At 34.7% G+C, this 21,515-nt stretch overlaps 3 protein-coding genes across 8 annotated transcripts in view; 1 reads left to right on the forward strand and 2 right to left on the reverse strand.

The window, feature by feature from the left end:
- The window catches only part of Nox (NADPH oxidase), a 25,719-nt gene extending 15,085 nt beyond the window's left edge, over positions 1–10,634 (reverse strand). The window contains exons 1-2 of one of the 6 annotated variants that reach the window (XM_013313466.1): positions 10,547–10,634; positions 7,299–7,716 (exon numbers count right to left, since the gene is read on the reverse strand). In XM_013313466.1, coding sequence (XP_013168920.1) covers positions 7,299–7,628 — 330 coding nt within the window. In that variant the 5' untranslated portion in view covers positions 7,629–7,716; positions 10,547–10,634. Of the gene's footprint in view, positions 1–7,298; positions 7,965–10,546 lie in introns of those variants that run through there. The other 5 variants (XM_013313465.1, XM_013313464.1, XM_013313463.1 and 2 more) reach the window with 5 other exon arrangements.
- Positions 10,635–12,429: 1,795 nt separating this feature from the next.
- LOC106118726 (esterase E4-like) lies at positions 12,430–16,700 on the forward strand. The gene is made up of 11 exons (XM_013313472.1): positions 12,430–12,545; positions 12,756–12,901; positions 13,023–13,162; positions 14,546–14,688; positions 14,803–14,988; positions 15,116–15,306; positions 15,458–15,626; positions 15,698–15,914; positions 15,999–16,108; positions 16,200–16,332; positions 16,417–16,700. The coding sequence occupies exons 1-11, from the start codon at positions 12,464–12,466 to the stop codon at positions 16,589–16,591; spliced, it is 1,692 nt and encodes a 563-aa protein (XP_013168926.1). The 5' UTR covers positions 12,430–12,463; the 3' UTR covers positions 16,592–16,700.
- Positions 16,701–20,441: 3,741 nt separating this feature from the next.
- On the reverse strand, positions 20,442–21,514 carry LOC106118520 (beta-1,3-galactosyltransferase 5; the record flags this gene model as incomplete). The annotated part of the gene is made up of 2 exons (XM_013313180.1): positions 20,442–21,065; positions 21,158–21,514. Coding segments are annotated over 2 exons (654 nt in total), but the record flags the coding sequence as incomplete, so codon positions are not given.
- Between the last annotated feature and the right edge of the window lies 1 nt (position 21,515).

Raw genomic sequence — 21,515 nt, forward strand, 5'->3', positions numbered from 1 at the left:
AATAGCCTTCGCAATTTAGGTTGTATTAAAAATATATGTTCAAATCTTGTTAAAAGAATTTTACCAAAGTTGTTTTATAGAGACATTAAAATTGTTTAGTTGTATGGAATGTGTGGGTTTTTGAAATAATCGAATAAGGGTAATTAAGGTAGTATGTGAAGGACAATTCCAACTCTTATTGCGGTTATATGTGTATTCCATATCATCCGGCGAAAAGGGTCACATCTCGGATGAGATATTTTAAGTCTCTTAAGAGATGTAACCTTTTTCATCGGATAGATCGATTTCTCTACCGTCTTTATTTAATTAAAGATTAAATGTTATTTAAAAGATAGCTGTTGCCCGCGAATCCATCCGCGTAAAATTAAAATAAAATTTTAATTAGTAGTAGCCTATGTTTTCCTCTTGACCATATTCTACATTTATACTAAGTTTCAGCGAGATTCATGCAGCCGTTATGAAAATACCTTCAAACAAACATCCATCCATTCATCTATTTAAATATTCGCGTTGTTAAAAGACAAATATTTAAAAATTGATTTCAACATTATCGTTTCTTTAGGAGTTTTGCGTTATTCAATTGATTTTTAAAGTATTAAATTTACATATTACTAGTTATTAGTATGTAGCAATAATTGTAGCTTATATTTAATTAATAACATCACAACCAGATCTATAAATCGTGTGACATCCGGCCGCGGCGCTGTAACTCGGTCGACTTGAACAAGGCAATGGATTATGTAAATTTGTGTGGAGCGTATTTAATTAATAGTGTTGGTACGAAGAGGCTTAGTGTAATCTCACACGGCTCGCTTGCGTATGACCTTCTTTAATTAATACGTTATTAGATTAAGCGATTTTGATGTTGAAAGCGAAGATTGTAATACCATCCGCCTGTTTACATTGTTGTACATAGGATTGTTGGTAGCTCAGGGGTTAAGCACTTGTAATCTGCAGGTCCTGGTTTCACTGTACCTTTGCCGTAATTCCGCCGTACCAATGTGTTTTTCCATTTTCCGATTTGTACTTTAAGTCGATGTTCTTACGGTGAAGGAAAACATCGTGATGCAAGCTGCATATATCAGGCGAAGAAATTCAAAAATATGCGTGAAGTCAACCAATAATTTTAACCAGACCCAAGTATACTTTTCGTTAATAGTTTTATTATAAAAACACTTCATAAAATTGAACAAGACTCTTTACCGTCGGTAAAAGCAACACTTTCGCCACTATCAATCAATTGGCGATTGAAATGACAAAATTATCGCCAGCACACGACGCCATGATGGATCGCCTGCTAGTTTTTTTTAACGTTCCACGAACTGTTTACTATTTATAAGAGTTAACACCCAGGAGAAAGATATACGATATATATCTGTCTCGAAGGACCATCTGGTTGAAGTACCAGTAGCAATGGTTGTAGGCCTACCCTTGCGGTCGTGGGTTCGCACCCCCGCCATTAAACTAGTGTGAACCATAACCTAATTTAAGCGTCAATAGCCTAATGGTTAAGGTAACTTTACAAAAAATATTTATAAACATCTAAAATAATCTTACTAATGTGTTAAATAACTAAGACGGAAGTATAAAGATCTTGTATTAAAGTTTTCAACAAGCAAAAAATAGAAAGTCCCTCTTACTTTTATGCGTATTGCCGTCTAAACCGTAAAAACACATAATTGTTTATTAAGTACATTGATGCTTTTAAAGGTGTTATTCTAGAGACTAATGGTTTGCAATCGTCATTGTACAGGAGGCATGTAAAAAGTGTGCGGTATGCGGGCCCGTGTAGAAATCACCTTAATCACGTGACCATATACAAATTGTTTCTGTTCTTGTGGCCGCGGCGCAGCGCGGTGCAGCGCGGCACAGCAGCGGCGGATGTCGCGCGCGCTTTGACGCCGCGGGGGAGATGTAGGGTTGCCAACTTCATTTTTCATAATTAAATAACAATATTCCACAAAGATTTTACTCGCTGTCACATTATATACGAGTCGTTGTCTATTTTAGTTACTACGTGGACTTAAATATTTCACACACGAATTGGAATAACATCAAACAACATTACAAACTAAACTTTTCTTCGCCAACTGTCTCATTACATAGCGGTAACTATATTTTATATAATAGGACAAGGGTGGTTACTGGTGTTTCAGAGTCAACAAAACCCTTGGATTCCGCTTACAAAATACTTATCCCATAAAAGATAAAAGGATTCGATAATTAAATAAATTTTGATAAACTCTTGGCACAGCCCTAAGCTTCCTATGCGCTCTCGCAATGCCTTCGTAAGCTCAACACGTATAAAATACACAGAATAATAAATTATCAGAGTGAATTGATTTAATTATTTATAGAACCGGCATTGGATGCACAAGTTGAGCAGAGACAACAAATTCCAATAGTTAACTTAATTTTATTGTTTTTTTCATGGTCGGTCTTGCAGTCGATGTTTTAAATTTTAAATAATATAATAATGTGAAACCTCTATGCTTGCTCTACTCTGTGCACTCTAGGGATGGTGTGATACAAAAAGAAAGATTTACGATTATCTCAAAGCCATCTGAATCTGATAACAAGCTACAATGTTCCTTATCTGTAACGTTATAAGAAGTAAGTTGGCCTGGAGGTGGTTACCACAAGGCCTGTCAGGCCGGTTCTCATTAGGCAAGTGTATAATAGTCGCGAGCGTTTGTCTGTCTGTCATTGTGAATTAAAGCTAAGCTGTTGATTTGTACGGAAGCTCGGCAAACATAAGACGACTGATATTTCAACCCATTCGACGAAAAGAGTTACAGTGTGAAGAATTACATTTATTACTCTCTCATAATGTGATGAAGAGAGTTACGTCTCTTAAAAGCTCTTTTAGACGACGGAAAGAGTTACATTTCTTAAGAGATCTCATAGAAGATATAACTCTTATTTTCGAATTTTTAAAATTAGAACATTAGAAGGCTTTACACTAACTTGACATTTTAAGGGGGGGGCCCCTTAAAATGTCAAAAAAATGTTCCAGATCCTTCCCTTTAGTTGTTTTGTATTTTTTCTTTTATGGCATTTTCTAGATCTAAGTAGGTTTTATATATTTCGTGATAGAACTCGACGACTCGACCATAGCAGCGTCTCTGTCATCGGGTCATAGGGGCTAGAGAAAGTGGATTCGCTCTGAGGCGATTCCATAACGAACTTCAAAAATTTATAGAACTGACAATACCTTTTGATAAGTCACGCGACAGGCTCATACATTTTTGAAATTCGCTATGTATTCGCTTCCGATATTTTCCATGCCTTTTACCATTTTCCGATACAACTAAAATACTTGCAATCGTGAAAAGCTGAATGTCCATTGAATTATTTATATACAAAAGCGATTTAAGCGCCCCCTACTGTGTTCATCTTGTAACTTTACAAATTACCTTATTTGAACCAGATCGTGCATTTCACGACGAACATTTCATTTAAGGAGTGAAAGTATTCCATAAATTTATTATATAAATATTATTTAATATAAGTTCAATAAACTTATTTGATATTAAACCTATTCTCACGTCTTTTATCTTCATAATGATAGACATTCTAGATAATTCTAACTATATCGGGCAAAGAAATCCAGTCGTCTGACATGTCTAGATATCAAATCTAGACCTTATCTCTTAATTAGCGTTTATATTTGGTGTAGACTAGCACGCTTCTGTTATAGCTTGCGCGTATAATATTGGAACTACGCCTTATACGTCGTATAAGAATTTTAACCAACTAATTAACGTTGTCGTTGTGTAAGTATAAACATTGTTTAAAACTTTATTGAAAAAAAGCAAGGCTTGTGTACTTTGTAACTAAATTCATATAAATATAACAGACATTTAAATACTCATTTAGATAATATCGATGAAAAAAATACGGATGAATTGATAAAGCTTCATAGTATAAGTATACAGTTTAGTCACATATGTTAGAGTTTACCTACTTACGTAAGAGCAAACGACCACCTGAAATCGCTGAAATAACAAAGCAACCGTAGTCCTAAGACATACGCAATTGCAGATGCGTTGCCTACCTTTAATCGACGTAGAAGGGCATGCACAGAAAGAATATTTTCCCTTGCATCTTTTTCTAATACGGAAGATTGTGGAAAGAGAAAGAGGACTAAAGTTAGGCCTCCGGTCCCAAACTAATCAGACTGAAGTTGGCAATTGCTTCCACTTTAAACGTGTCTTCTGTGTGGTCGTGGTATTCTAGCGGGTGATCTGGACAATGTGTGCGAAGATGTTAAAGCGTGTCCTACTACTGTTAAACTGTAGTGCAAACTAACTTAACCTAATATGTATGACTTGCGTTGTTCTTTAACTATTCCTGTGTTTATTAAATGAAATATGTTTGTACATATAGTTATTACATATATGTATGTACAACATAAGGTCGCTAAGCCAGTCTTGTCAAGATTTGTGTGCAATTGTTTAGGTAGAAACAAATCTAGGTCAACGTGTCTTGATTGGTCAGTGTGCGGTCGTGTGCTGTAAGCTCTGACCAATCACTTGTTACACTTGTTTTTTGTATCTAGTGTCGGTAATTATGAAGGTTAAGTAACGCTAAGTTTATAGTATGATTAACTTATCTGGCCCGTGAGTAAGTTAGTTTTATCATAGGACAATAATTGCATATAAAAATGTTTTGACATATGTCAAGACTACAGTCGGCCATCTCAATGGGTGGCAATCCACAACAGTGGGATTTTTGCTAAAATTTCTCGCACAGCCGTGTTGTTTGAAAACCGCTGCGACTTAGTATCCCAAGAAGCGAGCATATCATTTCACGGTTGCCCTGGTATTGCAGATGTCCATGAACACCTCGCTGTTCCCGCTACTCGTTTGCCCTATCCTCTTATAATAAAATCGGATATTGACAAAAATATTGTAATGCAACCTGCATCTATGAAGAAATTCAAAGATGTGTGAAGTCAACTCGAAATGAACCAGTGCGGTTGACTATGGCCTAGTCATCCCTAACATAAGGTAGGCTCGGAGCGCCTCAATGATCGGACGTATAGTGATCTTTTATAACAATTAAATAGGTTTCCAGCAGATAGACGATAAAGATAGAAGAATAATTATTCATCACATGATAAATTACTATAACAGAAAAGGTTGCGCCTGCGCAGTGCGTACGCGTCAAAACGCAGCGGGGAACCTTTGTAATATAAAGCTAAGATTATTTATTAAACTATCAAATCATTTCGTAGTAAATGTGAGACTTAGCTATGTTACTTTTAATTTTAACTTTGTACATAGAAACATCAAGAAAGAAATATATAATAAAAATATTTATATTTATCAAATTGTATATTATTTACACATTTCACTGGCTGGAAATATTTATTGTCTGTGGTTTTATTTTGGAATGTTATTGTTTAAATAGATGACATTTCAGTTTGTAATTAAAAGTATAAAATTAAAATTGTTTAGATGGGTTTGTTGTGATTTCTCATTCATATTGAATATACGGGCGAATAACTTCGTTTAATTGTACGTTCTATCATCATCATCAACTCACTATAAGTCCCCACTGAGGTGCTCGGAGCCTACCCTAAGTTAGGAGGTCAACCACGCTAACACAGTGCCGGTTGATTTCACACATATGTTTGAATTTCTTCTCAGATATGTACAGCATCACGATGTTTTCCTTCACCGTAAGAACGTCTTGCTTGGTGGTGCAGGTAAAAGTTGAGGGCATCAGACAATGAGGAAGATCGCCTATGAGGCGGACCGACCAAATCAGAGCGGCTGTGGATGTTCCCCTACACCAATGTACAAAAAAGGCAGCGACTAGGGAGGAATGGCGGCGCCTGGTAAAGTGGGTCACTGATACTTGATGACCACGACCAGTCTGACAAGACTGTAACGACGAAGAAGAAGAACGTCGGATATCTAAATCGAAAATCACATTGGTAAATGACAGGATTCGAACTCCGGACCTGCAGATTACAAGTCAAAGGCCCCTGAGTCACCGACTCTCTATGAGCACAACAAATTACAGATCTATCTATTGGTATACTTTAATGATAGATTATGTACAATTAGTGAGTGATGGATCCTCTAACCGTGCAGGATGCATTATTCAAGATTACCTTACATATGAGAGAGAGATAAAACATATAATTTACACATTAGTGAAAGCGAGAGAGAAACCTTCAGATGCGTTGCTAATGGGCCATTAAACTGGCGGTGTACTAAAGAGAAAGAGCAAAAAGGATTTAATGTGCCTATGCCCATGTGACGGGTATAAATACCTGCTTTATGCTTCCTTCTACAATAACTGTGTTCTTTGATTAAATATTTTATAATATTAGGTGGCAAAAGAGCAAGCGGCCAACTGTGTGCGCCGAAATAGCAAAGCGACCTTTGCCCATAGACATTCGCAATTACAGTTTTTCCTTTCCATGCATCCTCTTAACTGGAATATCCACTTACCATCACACTTACCATACTTTCTTTATAAGACAAGGGAAGGGATAGAAGACTAAATTTAGGCCTCCGGTAGGCACACTCGTCAGATTGTAGTTGGAATAGCTTCCACTTGACGACTGTCTTCTATGTAGTCGTGGTGTTGCTATGGGCGAAGCCAATTCGTGCAACAGATGTTGTTACTGACTTTACTAATGTTAAATAATAAAAAATAATGATTTCCAAAGAGCTCCAAATGGACAACTCCGTGGAAGACGTGACGGGGACGTAGGGATGGGAAGTAAAGTTCGCAAATTGATCTTAAAATTTCAAGAGGACATTTAGAAGAAAAGTTTGCGTATTTCGAAAATTAATTTCTTGTAATTATTGCTTTAAATTTTATTATTGCTTTTTATTATTATAAAAGTATTTATTAAAGACGAAATTCTTAAAATTGACCTAAATTACATGAACTCATTATCATGCATGCCTGTGAGCGAAAAATATCTCGAAATATTTTATTATATCAAATTACATTGAATCGAAAATAAATGCGATTTTATTGAAGCAAAAACCTTCCATAAAACGATCAATTTAAAACTCTAATAATGATTTTAAAACCTCATCGATTGTAATAAAGTTCAAAATGGAGTGTATTTTAATTCAATAGCAAAAACATTTCGGCATCTTGTATTGAAAGTTGTATTTAATAATATTAATTTAGAGTTTATGATGATCATGTGCTGAGAATATGTGGTAATATAGTGTTGGGCCATTAAAACCGCGGATACATAGGCGGAGCGATTTATAATATTATTTCAAATAAACAAATCACAATAACTACTGGTAATTACTAACCTCATCTTGAAAGGTTTTATGAAGAGATTCCTTGGTGTATTTCTGCTCTCCCTGCTTCAGTATTGCCGAGCATTGCTTCAAGAGAACTAATCTTCTTCTCTCTCTTGCACTCTCTTCTTCCATGAACGATCTTCTATGTTCTCTTCTCGGAGCTCCTAACAAATCTTTCGGCATATCCAATTTATTTTTATCATTATTAACTCCATTTTCATCCATTTTGAGGTTATGATTTTCTTTCGCGCCATCGGAACTGTCAACGTTTATTGTTATTTTTTCTTTGATATTTAAAACGTTGTTAATATGTTGTTCATTTTGTTTATCGGCAGCCATATTTGTTTCTATTCTTTATTTTTTTTTTCGATTGAATTTTGACACTTCACATGTTCTTTGAGGTTATGTTGCAAAATATTCTCGACCGCTTTGAAAAGGTTAACTATTTGTATGTTTGAGGCAATTATAAGTGTATTAGTGAAAAAGGCAATTAATCTTCCAAACAACTTGAATTAAAACTCGACTCGTGTCCGTAACGAAATTAAACACGCAACTTATGATGTAATGCACTAAAAATAATTACATTCTTCGGTTCCGTATTATATTTATTAATTTAACCGTTTAACAGCTGTCAGTTTTAACCCCTTCTGGCTTGTACACAATTAAGCTTTAAAGATTTCTTACTTATTAAAGAAAATATATTTATGAAATGGTTTTGTCGCACGCTCACATTGCAAAAAGAATTTAAAGAATTAAAAAACAAATCAACATAAAAGAATAACAATTGTTAATTTAATAATATAATATAATAAATGCGAATGTTTAGACGGATGGATGTTTTTTAGAACGTATCTTCAGAACGGCTACATGGATTTAGCTGAAATTTGGTATAGATGTTGAATATTAACCCAGAAGAACACATAGACATACTCATTACGTTTTTTTATTATTGCGTGGACGAAGTCCACGGGCGACAGTTAGTTAGAAATAAATGAAAAATCAAGGGGTTTTTTAATACATTTCAAGTTAGGTTATTAAGAAAACTTGGTCTTTGTGTGAAATTAAATTTTACTGATTTTTTTTGTATAAATATATACGGATCTCTAAACTAAATAAAATTTAGACGATAATTATATATGAGAATGGACGAAGACAAGTGAAAGTAGAAAAACATCCAGTTTTTTCTGTACTTGTTTAGAATATGATATAATAAAAAAATCAAATATTTTGTTTATGATACGTTAAGACATAGATTTCTACATAAACAGCTGACTTATTTGAATTTATATTCATAGAGTTCTAGAACATATAACAATTTGTAAAAGTTCAACGAAACTTCAAATATATGAATGATTTTTACTACAAATTTTGTTACAAATGTATTTTATCCTTGTCGTTTCTTTTATTCAGTTTCAAATGAAAATAAAGAAAATAATATGCCTTTATGCAGGTTCTTGATGGTTGGATCATATAATGTCAGACGAATTAAATATTTATAAACATAAAAAAAAGTAAAAAAACACAAAACAAAAACATATTGAAGATTTATTTAACTAGTTTCCAAATTTAGTATTATATTAATTTTGATTGAAACAAAAGTTGAAAAACAACTTTAGTATACATCAACAATTTTATACTAACAAGAACAAAAACTTTAGACTTAAGATTCGTCCGTCTGTCCGCAGAATTCTTGTACAGATATTGCGCGGTATTATTCCAAATAGAAAAAAACAGGTGCTTTTGTTTCCAATTAAGTGGCACACTAATGGACATTTAACCTTTACTAAGGAAATCCCTAAGTGTTGATATTCATCATAATAAGCTCATTAAACGTCCCCACCGAGGGGCTCGGAGCCTACCCCAAGTTAGCGGTGATTAGGTCATAGTCAACCACGCTGGCCCAATGCGGGTTAACTTCACACATATCTTTGAATTTCTTCTCAGATATGTGCAGGTTGCATCACTATTTTTTCCTTCACCGTAAGAATAAATGTACCGTCGGATAAATGTACATATGTAAATCGAAAACACATTGGTATATGGCGGGATTCGAACTCAGGACCTGCAAATTACAAGACAAGTGCTTGACCCCTGAGGCAGCAACGCTCAATGTTTATATTGTAAACCATCAATAGATTGTAATTGTACATACAGTGTCGTAGATAATTAGAAAGTCACGTAACTATTTACTATTTTGATGAAACAAATTTTATCTATATATAACAGAATATCAACATACTATATTCATATATATTATTGTATATTGCGAAGATTCACAGCAAACATTAAGATGTTAATTAACATAACTTGTTTTTTACCTTTTTAAGTTAAATATAAGTTATTCCAACTTATATAATTCCAGTCGCTAATCATTTAAAATACGTGACTTGAATATAACATACTGTGATAATATAACTATAGTAATATTATTATTTAAATTAAATAGCATGTTTTATAATAAACTAGCAGCCGCCTACGACATCGTCGACATAGAAGACAAGAAAAATTACCATATTAGTATGTTTTTTTTGACTATTTACATAAGCTACTTTCCCGTCAAAGTCCTGAGAGTTGAGCAGATACATTATATTTGCGAAATATATTTTTTTACAAACACTAGTATTTTATTAATTGTTTTGTAGTTTTTGATATTAAGGTAAAAATATAACAATGTTATTTTTATATAGAGATAAATTGAATAAACATATGTATAGTCATCCCTTTCATCCACACTGAAGAAAACTGAGATAGCAATATGTTCCTGTTTCGGTAGAAAACTTACGATTCGGCACATTCATGTTATCGGCATTTTTTGCAAACAAATAATAAACTTTTCTAACGTAAAGTGTGTACTATAATATCAAATCGAATGGATGTCAAAAATTAAATATTTTACTATATTTATCAAATTATTTATTGAACAATCGTATACAAGCCAGCTGGGATTTAAGACTACAACTGTATGTAAACCTACACTTATTTCTCACATCGCATCACTTGAGTTATTCAAGTTTATAAAAAAATCCTAATACATTAGCGGACGAAATCAATATTCAGATATTTGAGATGTACTCAAAAAATAATCTGAGTAATTTAGACAAAATGGAATAAATAAAATACTATCGTAAAATAATAGATGGTGTTTTTCAATTCTTATTATGATTAGTAAAAATAATTCGAATGAAATAAAAAATCTAAATCGATTTTTAATTTCCGTTGATTTTAAAGATGCGCAAAATATCACATTAAACACTCACAACTCGTATAACTTATGACTTTATAAACTTGATGAACTTAGATGTGACTTAGATGCAACTTAGATGTAAGTAAGTGGTGTCGCGCGCGCTCCGTCACCACCAGGCGATCACTGTGGTGGTGTTGTGGTGGTGACAGTACACGACTTCAAACCCGTTTGGCGCGATATAAAACAATCTTGAAGCATTTATCTATAGTTTAAATATTAATATCAATAATATTTAATAACAGTTTAACATATATATGTCATAATATAATAATCCTGTAAAGACTTGAAAAGGTTTTAACACTTCCATAATAAAGAAAGAAAAAATATTTATAACCTCACACATCTCATGAAACAAATTCTGTCAGCCGTCACATCGAAATTTATTCCCTCCTTACTCATATCCTTTTATCATAAATTCCATCCATATATTGTAAATATACAATTTTGATGTTCACCTCGAAATTCGCGCGCATTTCCAATCAGCTTTTTCAAATTGTCAACGCCATCTATTGGAGAGTAGCACAATTATTTTGTAGTTTTCGTGTTTATCGCGACTTACTTTCATTCAAAGTATTTGTTTTCGTAATTATGTAGTCTTTTTTTACAATCAGATAATTATAATCGTGACGAGGCAACTTACATTTTCGATTTGTAATTAACTTTCATTTAAATCATTTCGAATAAACATTTTTTCGCGAGACTTAATTTTATTTACATAGTTACAAATTCACAATAATTTTTGGAAAGAAAAAATGTTAAATAATATTTTTTTTAAAACTTGAATGTTAATTGCTATGAAACTAAACATAAAGTTTGACATGAACTTTAACTTATATTACATATGCGCGCTCAATGTCTTAACTTAATTAAGTTGCCAAGTGATCATGTAGACGCGTTACATGTCATGTGTTGACCTTCTGACGATAATTATTGACCCCTAACGTTGAGAATTAGAAAGCGATCTGATACGTAACATATAAAACTAATCAGTCTTATTTCAACAAGTGCCAGCAGTTTTTGTTTACATCAATGTTTCTAGTCATGTCTGTAAAGAGATTTTCACGTTATCTTACTAATATTATACATATTTGGATGGATGTTAGAAGGTATCTCCAGATCGGCTGAAATTTGGCATAGATTTAAAACCCACTCTGGAAGAATGCATAATCTACTAACTACGTTTTTTTTTTAATTCGCGTATCGAGTAATATAAGTCGCGAGCAACAGCTAGTAGGCTTATATGTATTCATTAAAATGACCTGCAAATCGAAAGCTATATTTTACTAAACACTTGATACCAGGGGAAGCATAGAAAAGGAATATTTCAATCTTTATTTCTTCAATTAGACTCCGGCACGTGAACTGTTCAGACTACACGCAGAATAACTCTCACTCTTGTCTTCTGTGTGGTCTGTCCGGAGGAGACGGCGTATTCATACTAAAGATGTTGTTGCGAGCTCAACCACAGTACCATTGTTAAAGTGTGTAAATTATATAGGACTGTATACTATACAAATCGTAGTCGGACTTTCCCAGCGACAAATATCTATACATTTTCCTCATACGTCATCTCGCATTATTCTTTTAAACTATTACGTCTTTATTTATGAATTAGAATTTCCTTTATCAGTGTACTTTATACCTTTTCGATTGATAAACTAACCATAATATAGAAAAATAAACTTATATTACTTGTTCGAGTACTAAATAATGTATAATACTTTTATTATTTAAGTAAAATGAATAACAATTTCAATTTCAAAAATGTATTAAATCTCTCAAAAGTTACCTTTTTTATTTTACTTAAAGAAATAAACAGATGAGTGTATGGTTTTCCTGTACAATAATGAATCAGATTGTATGTACTTTGTTTGATACTACAGTATATTGTTGTGTTTGTCAGACATTCAGTTTGTCCCGCGCTTTCATCATGTCCAGATGTCTGCTTCCCTGTCTGCTAGCATGTCTTATCTCCTCTGTCTGGACCGCAGACCAAGGAGATGGATGTCAAGGTCAGTGAATAATTTAAATTTAAACAGAGAATATACTTTTGATAACTCATACATACTCATAATACGAGAATATATAGAAATAACTCCTCTCTCCGGGATTCCAATGTGTTTTATACCGTAAAAAACTTACAAATTCCTAGACGTGTTATGTCTTTGAACCTCGAATATAATAAATATTTTAAAATATGATCCAGTAATCATGCATTTTAGGTTCTCAAGCCGAACAATTCCCTGTTGTGATGACCCCGTCGGGCCCCATCCGAGGGTCCATGATGCAGACACGGCGCGGGCGGGCCTTCGAGGCCTACCGGGGAATCCGATACGCTGAGCCTCCTGTCGGTGAACTAAGATTTCAGGTATGTACAATAGATATTTAAATATTGACGTTTTTTCTAAAGATTGACTTCGATCCATAGATCGCGTCAACCCTAATCAATAAACTTTAAACACCCTGTTGTGTTGTGTTATGACCCCCAGCCACCAGTTCCCATCATGTCATACAATGAAAAGGTGAATGCGACTACGGAAGGTCCCGCCTGCCCCCGGCCAGCGCGCCAGGGCTACTACCTAGATGAAGACTGCCTCAGAATTAATGTCTACACGCCAAGCCACACAAGGTAGGATATTTAAAAGGTGTTTGTAATTAACTAAAATAATTTCATAAACAAAGAACATAAATTTTTAAAATAAAATTTCTTTGGACCGAAGTATTTTATGATTTTGCTCCTATACGTTTACAAGTTAAATTTAAATTGTCCAAAAAATGTGGAACGCTTCACGATTTTGCGTGTCATCCTTGCGCAGGGGCCATGCTAATCTTCTCTGTATCGTTCCAATTTTAGTATATGTACTGCCGAAGCAAGTACACTAACTTTACTTCTCCGAGCGTATATATGCAGACGGAACACAAAAACTTTGATAGCGTGTGTTAGGACGCTCTTTTTGTTAATTTTATAACTCTGCTTTTAATCGTTAAAAAAATTACTTTAATTTAATAATTTGAAACGTATTATTTGTAATTTAATTTAGCTTATTGTATTAATTTTTTGAATTAAATTATAAAATACATGAAAATCATTTTGAAATAATCTTGACGCCATCTATCGATAATTTTAGAAACCGAACGTTAATTAACCATTTTTATTTTTTAATTAATTCTAGTTACATTCGTGCAAGTCATTGATTTTGTTATTGAGTTTTAATTTTCTTTATTCGTAATAATAAGTAAATAAAAAAGAGTAAGTTTACATGAATAATGAATTTGAAACATTTGAAATATGAAGAGTTGTGCGCCATCTATTGGACATTTTAGAAATTCCCGATTTTGATGCTTGGTTGTTTCCAAGAAATACTAATAGATGTCAGTATTTTCCAAAGCTGAAAATAAAAAGAGGCGGCTATTGACGAAAAATAAAAGCTATAGAGTATAACATTTTTATAAATTCCAACAGATGGCAGGCATATAATTCATATGCCTGCCATCTGCAGATGTTTTGTTAAAAATTGTTGCTGAAAAATAGCAACAGTATTCATGGTATAATTAAATAAATTAATTTAAAAAATGTACTGAATTAATCAAAATCATTCCTCTTAAATAATCAACAATTAATATATGCCGTGCTTTCAGTCCTAGAACTTGATAAATATCTTTATTGATCAACGGCCTAACACACGCTATCAAAGTTTTTCTATTCCGTCTGCATATATACGCTCGGACAAGTAGAGTTAGTGTACTTGCTTCGGCAGTACATATACTAAAATTGGAACGATACAGAGAAGATTAGCATGGCCCCTGCGCAAGGATGACACGCAAAATCGTGAAGCGTTCCACATTTTTTGGACATATTGCCATTGAGTTACTTATAGTTTGAGCTTTTGACCAATATGAGTAATATTATTTCCTCTATCTAGTTTCACAATTCGAAACATTCTAACTTAGAATCTACAAAAATAATCTAGGTACTGAGTATTGTGTTTATTTGTGTCATTGCACCTTGCAGTGGTCAACGTTTACCTGTGGTGTTCTACATCCACGCGGGAGGCTTCTATGTATTCTCCGGGCGCAGTGATGTGGCGGGTCCGCACTACCTGCTGGACCGAGACATTGTTCTCGTCACCATCAACTACCGTCTCGGCTCACTAGGTAATAACTACTCTGCAAAACTCTTCGACATTTTCTTATAAAAGATAAGTAAATGTATACGTCAAGGGAAGTTGTTTGATGACGTATCTTTTAACTGCAAGTATCCTGAGTCAGGCTTCCTGTGTACGGGCGACGAGGTGGCACCGGGCAATAACGGGTTCAAGGACCAGGTGGCGGCGCTGCGCTGGGTGCGTCGCAACATCGCTGCGTTCGGCGGCGACCCCGACCTCGTCACCATCACCGGGTGCAGCGCGGGCTCACATAGCGTCTTCTTACACATGTTATCGCCAATGTCCAAAGGTCAATCACACAAATTATATATTATCTTCCTACCAAACCCCGATCTTTAATAAATCCGTACTAATTTTCACCTTGCAGAATCCACATTACATAACTAAAATATTACAATCTTGACATTTAATTCCAGGTCTCTTCCACCGAGCAATAAGCATGAGCGGGTCTCCAATAGGCAGCTCGCTCAGCCCGCACCACCTGAAGAGCCTCGCCGTGCGCCAGGCCCAGCTCCTCAATTGCAGCACCACCAGCTCCACGGAGATCATCGACTGCCTCAAGACCAAGAGTTGGAGAGATATCGGTTACTCCTTGCGAGGATTCTATGTGAGTAAAGACTCCAATAGTTCATTATATCTTCCTTCTCTTAGGAATTTTGTAAGACCTTATTTGAAGAGTCGATTTAGTACTAACAACTAAATAGGAAACTATATTTTACTACACCTATAGTTTTTAATTAATCCTACGATTTAAACAGGAGTTTGGGTTCGACCCAGTGCGCATTTGGCGACCGGTGGTGGAGAAGGACTTCGGCCAGGAGCGGTTCCTGGTGGAGCAGCCGCTGGACGCGGTCCGCGCGGGCCGCATGCACCCCGTACCGTACATCATCAGCCAAACGAGAGACGAGTTCTTCTGGATGGCATTTTGTTAGTATACGCTACATATACAAAAGCTTTTCGAATTATTTCTCTCTTTTGAGGAATAAATTTCCTTATAGATCCACTAAGGAACGATACTCTGCGGTCGAAATTCAACAATGAGTGGGAGACGGTCGCCCCCATTTCGTTCGTGCTGCCCCGGGACAACGTTAGTGCGCAGGTGACGCGACTGAGACAAGTGTACCTGGGGAACAGGCCACTGGCCAATGACGCAGAGAGTGCCAGCAGACTGGGGAAGCTGTACGCTGATGCTATTGTAGGCTTTCCAGTACACAGGTAAGTGGCTTATATTTTACACATTATTAATTATGTCAAAAGCGGTTTGATATTCGTTGGCGTTACTAACCTCTGTGTGTACAGACTCGCCAACCTGATGTGCCGGCACTCCCCCTATCCCGTGTACTACTACGAATTCGCGTACATCGGCAACCACAGCCACTACGAGGACCCCGTCACCAACAAGCCCACAGGTGAGCTTCTATTTGATGTAAAGTCCACTCCTACTTATTAAAATAGCAATGTGTTGTAAGGTATTATAATTTGCTTGTGTGATTGTTTCAGGCGCGGTGCACCACGATGATTTGATCTACCTGTTCTCGCTGCGCTACCGGTTCCCGGACGTGCCCGCCACCGGCCCGGACGCTGACCTAGTCGACAAGATGACTGCAATCTGGTACACATTCGCAAAGACAGGGTATGTACAACATGTCAAACAAATAAAACCATTAACATGAGATGTAATGAAACTGGTGCATTAACTGGGATTACTTTGTTATAGAGACCCGAACGCATACGGAGGTTTGGATCTGCCCGAGTTGAGCGGGCTGCACTGGCCCGCCATGACGCCTGACAAGCGCAACTACTTAGAAATCAACAAACAGTTGACAGTGAAGACGAATCTCAAAGAAGATCGCATCAAACTGTGGGAAGAATTGTTTCCGATTGAATATTAACAAAGCTTTTTGAATTATGTATCTTTATAAGAATTTTTAATATAACAATTATTGAAAATATTTCATGTGTACACTGTTTAATATAATCCCCTTGGCATTGCTAAAATCATACTTCGCTTCTTATTTTCCTGTGTTACTAAATTTAAATTGTCCAAAAAATGTGGAACGCTTCACGATTTTGCGTGTCATCCTTGCGCAGGGGCCATGCTAATCTTCTCTGTATCGTTCCAATTTTAGTATATGTACTGCCGAAGCAAGTACACTTACTCTACTTCTCCGAGCGTATATATGCAGACGGAACACAAAAACTTTGATAGCGTGTGTTAGACCACCTTACTTATCCATATCATAATGTGAGTAATGACGCGATACAAAAACTTTGTATATAGTTAATAAGTTTATAAGCTCGTAAAGAAATTAATTGCATTTTTCAGTTTTCTTTTTAATAATTTAGTAAAAAAAAATAATAAAAATCAGTTGTGTCGCACAAAAAGCGACATCTATGAAACAAGATGGCAAATTCAAAATTTAAAAAATAGTTTTCACTTGTAAGATTCTCTAACAAATTTTATAACCATAAAACTGTTTAATAATTTTAATACTACGATAAAGTAAATTTGAATACATCATAAAATAATGTTTTGTAGAATTTACCAAACTCTAAGAAACTTACGCCATCTGTTGGAATTTGTCGCAATCTATCTTTTGATGTGTTATTTCGGAAAGTATTTTTTTTAATTTATTTAAAATTATTTTTCAATATATTTATTTAACAAAAACCAACGTATGTAAGGTTATTCTTCCTTAAATATATCGCTTATTTTTTTCGAAATTCATACAACTAACCCATGTACTCACATGTTTAGGGTATTTACCTGTGGGAAGGTAAAATAAAACACTTGTTACATGAATGCAATATATTTATATTTACATAAGGCGTTTGGCCAAAGTCAGAATGTGTACATAAGATTACATTTCAATTCCAAATCTACAACAATACTTACACAACTACAAACTATCGGCTCGAGGCTCGCTGCCGCACGACACTGATCACTGACACATGTCATCTCATGTCATCTCACGTCACAGTACACTACCACTGTATCCGTATTCTGATACCTGACAGAAGACCAACCATTTACCAGAATACGTATACAGAATGCGCATAATAGGGATTTTACCTAAACACTATCATATTTAAGAAAATATATGTTTCAGTGTAGTTTCGTGTTCAATAGATGGCGCTAGCAGTTTATTAAATATCACTGGCACATGATAGCGCTGAGATATGTTTATGATTAAATATATGGAAGTCTTTTATGTTACGTAATGTCTTCATTTTAACTTAATTGTAAATTCAAAACAGTTTTTTTATTTAATTAATTGTAATGTACGGAATAGTATGAGAAATTATTTTTAATAGATTAGTACCTATTTTTAGTACTTTCTTTGATCTCAAGTGATTACTACTGTTCACAAATCGTCAAGTAGTTGTTTCGCATTTGATCTTCAACACATGACAGAGAAGAGACTCAGGAAGGGGAGAAATCAATATAGAAACTTGAGTGAAGTTTCCTAATTGCAAATAGCCCAATCATTTGTGTGTTACCACAATATATAAAAACAGGCAAAGTACAAATTATCCCTATAATGCTGAAGTCCGTGAGCAGCGATCCTCGCGCTACTTTGTACTCTATATACAAATATATATACTAGGCATACTTACCTGCGTGTACATTGTCACACAACATGTACAACATCACAACTAAGTACTAAACAAAATCCGGCTCGAGGGACCACACATCTCGTTATACAAATCATTCGACCAGCGAAAGTTAAATCTGTTACTTTGTATATAAAATAAATTGAGTATTGTTTAAGGCAGCGAAGTTGACACTTAGGGCTGATACAATTGTGATCAAAAAATTGAGACATTTCCAGTGAGTTTCTGAGACCAAATATTTATATAAATGTTATCATCTCAGAAATTTAGAGACATTAGAGTTATTAGTAAAATTTATGTCAAAAAAATTGACTACATTTGAGAGTAACAAATTAAGTTGTGACTTTACTATTCGAGTAAACTTGTTGGTTAAACTTAAGGTACATTTCCACTGATGTAAGAATTGTATAATACAAATACATATTCCCATCTTTATCATATTCTTTGATAAAACAGAAACAATAGCATATTTGGATATAAGTTAATATTCTTATAAATACAGTCAAACCTGGATAATCGAGAAACCTTTATAAGCGAGAAATTCCTACTCGGAGGGACTTCATGAGCGAGAAACCTTTACAAGCGAGAGAAATACACTGTCGGTTATACGGACTCTCGCTTATCCAGATTAGACTGTACTTTAAATATGTATATAGTATATAAAAAGATAGTTAAAAATACATATAGTAAACTCAAATCGTACATTGTTCATGTGAGTGTACAACACTCATTTCACTGGAATTACACATTTTAAATTATTAAATCAAATATATAAACACAAACATTATCTTTAAGAGAATGAGCACATACTTATTATGTATTATAAATAATCAAAAATATTTGAAAATGATAAGAGTTTGTCTTCAATTATCACAATAAAGTTAATTTAAATACAATTTAACATATCAATGTATATATATGTTATAATTTCAAAATAAACAAATTCATATAAAAAGTTTATATAATATAATAAAACTAAATCTGAAAAGTAAAACATTCCGTTACTCACAATATTATAAAATATCTTTTCGATCCAACAATAAAATTGACTAAACTGTCAACTGTCAGTTCCTACTTAAAATGGCGGCCATTTTTAAATTTCACTTTTACAGTAATTTTATTAAAAAATTGTTAGATAAAACAAAGTGATATTTAAAAAAAAAAATAGCTAATTTTATTAAAAGTAGTAAAAGTTATACGACAAATATTTTTTAATTAGTTCTATTTGGTTTGGAACAAAGTATTATGTTTTTGAAATGTAAGTCTAGATTTTAAAGCGTAACATACAATATGTTGACAACACATATATATATATATATATATGGAATGTTTCGCAATTCACAGAGTATTTATATTAAAAGTAACTATTAATATGTATAAATAATTATTCAAGTTATCTGAAAGATTACGAAAATACGAAGAAATGCAATAAAGTTTGAGAAAAAGAAATATTTTTTAAATTGCCTGACACACTTCTCTAACTTATACAGTCAAACCTGGATGATCTAGAACCGGATAAGTGTGAAACCTATAATAAGATAAAGTCCGGTCCCGAAGGACGACATCTATTATTGAGAAACTCGTAGATAGATACCTTTGTAAGCGAGAAAAATTTTGCAGTCCTTTGGATTTTCGTGTATCCATGTTCGACTGTACATATGTACATCTTTTCTTACATATTTATTCTTCATATACATAACACAAATAAATTTTGCTAGCTACAATTTTTATCACCGGATTGTAAAAAAAAAATTCGAAAATAAAAAAAAATACAAAGTATGTAAAAGTAAAATATCAATTAATATTGTTATAAAATAAATTTTGTAAAAGGAAAAATACAACTTTATGTTGATTATTTTCATTTCAGTCATAAAAAAATACCATAAGTTCAAAACTAAAGTCTACAAAATACTCATTTTAAAAAAATACATTTTTTTTTAAAATAATTGTGACATTTATATAATTATCACTGGTTGTTTACACTTAATATTATATGTTTTAAATAGAGATTCACGTATATAAGAGATTCTGTTTATACAATGTTCAAACCTAACACATTCAATGAGCCTAGTTTATTGAAAATAATATCTTTTTTTATAAAATAACTAAAAGATCTAGCCTGTAATTTTAATTCACCTTGTAAAAAAAAACCTTTAAAAAAATTAAAAATTTTAAAAATATAAAAATGATTTCTTCAAATATTTGTCATTAAACAGAGCATTTTTATTCGAGAGTATTTCCTAAAGTATTTAATATTTCTTTATATCATTTTCACTTAACATCTATCAGAGTTGAGAACTAATCAATATCCAATCACAAAACAATAATTCATTCGCTTTTAATAAATATTGCTATAGAAAAACTTGATATATTCAGAGGGCGATCCAATAATCTGTACTTACTTTAATACAAAGGATAGAATATTGATTTGTGCGCGTGTGAGTTGAGTCATCGCTAGCTGGCACACTTCGTCTTACCGTCTAGAAGTTTCCTCCAGAGGTCGAACTGCTCGTGGTAGCGCACCATGTGTATGGCGATGCCGCGCTGCACCGCGCACGGGTGCGGCGCCACCTTGCGGTTGTAGAACTCCGCGGAGTGCACGCGCGATATCTTCAGCCGCGCCGCCAGCACGCCCGTCACGAACACGTCCTCCAGCCGCAAGTACCGCTCGCCCCCCGCCGCACCCAGCAGCAGCCGCACCGCGTCCCCCGACACCAGGTACGCCGGACCCGTCGCGAAGTCGGGGAACACCTGCACACGTAACAACACAACAGCATAACTAACCATGGCCTACACGTCTGTTTCAGTTAATCATCTAATAGTCAACAAAATATATCAGTCACCTTGCCGGGGAACTGCAACGGTGACACATAGTACTTCGACTTGGTGGTGCGCTTCGGCAGCGACTTCTTGACCACCTTGCCCCAGATGGTCTTGGTTGCGTTGACCCTGTTGGGGGCGGTGGCGAACTTGAGCAGGCGCGGCACGTTGATGAACATGTCGTCGTCCGTCTTGAGTAATCGCGGCGCGCGCGGGCAGTACGTGTCCGCCCACTCTAGCATCGACAACGTCTTAAGAGTTAGATTCGAATAGGAGTCTATGGATCTGCCGACGATGAGGTCGCCATACAGCGAATCCTCGGCGTCTATGGCGGGTCGCAGCGAGGCGGGGGGCGCGCCCAGCACGAAGGCGAGGGCGACG

This window comes from Papilio xuthus, unplaced genomic scaffold (assembly GCF_000836235.2).
Source record: "Papilio xuthus unplaced genomic scaffold, Pxut_1.1 DF827570.1, whole genome shotgun sequence".
Taxonomy (NCBI): Eukaryota; Metazoa; Arthropoda; class Insecta; order Lepidoptera; family Papilionidae; genus Papilio; species Papilio xuthus.

Excerpts from the sequence above, each read along its gene's own strand:
- LOC106118726 (XM_013313472.1), top strand. The coding sequence starts at position 12,464 with ATGTCCAGATGTCTGCTTCCCTGTCTGCTAGCATGTCTTATCTCCTCT. Across the intron at positions 15,627-15,697 it reads GTTCTTCTGGATGGCATTTT|ATCCACTAAGGAACGATACT; the intron begins GTTAGTATACGC and ends ATTTCCTTATAG. Across the intron at positions 16,109-16,199 it reads CGTCACCAACAAGCCCACAG|GCGCGGTGCACCACGATGAT; the intron begins GTGAGCTTCTAT and ends TGATTGTTTCAG.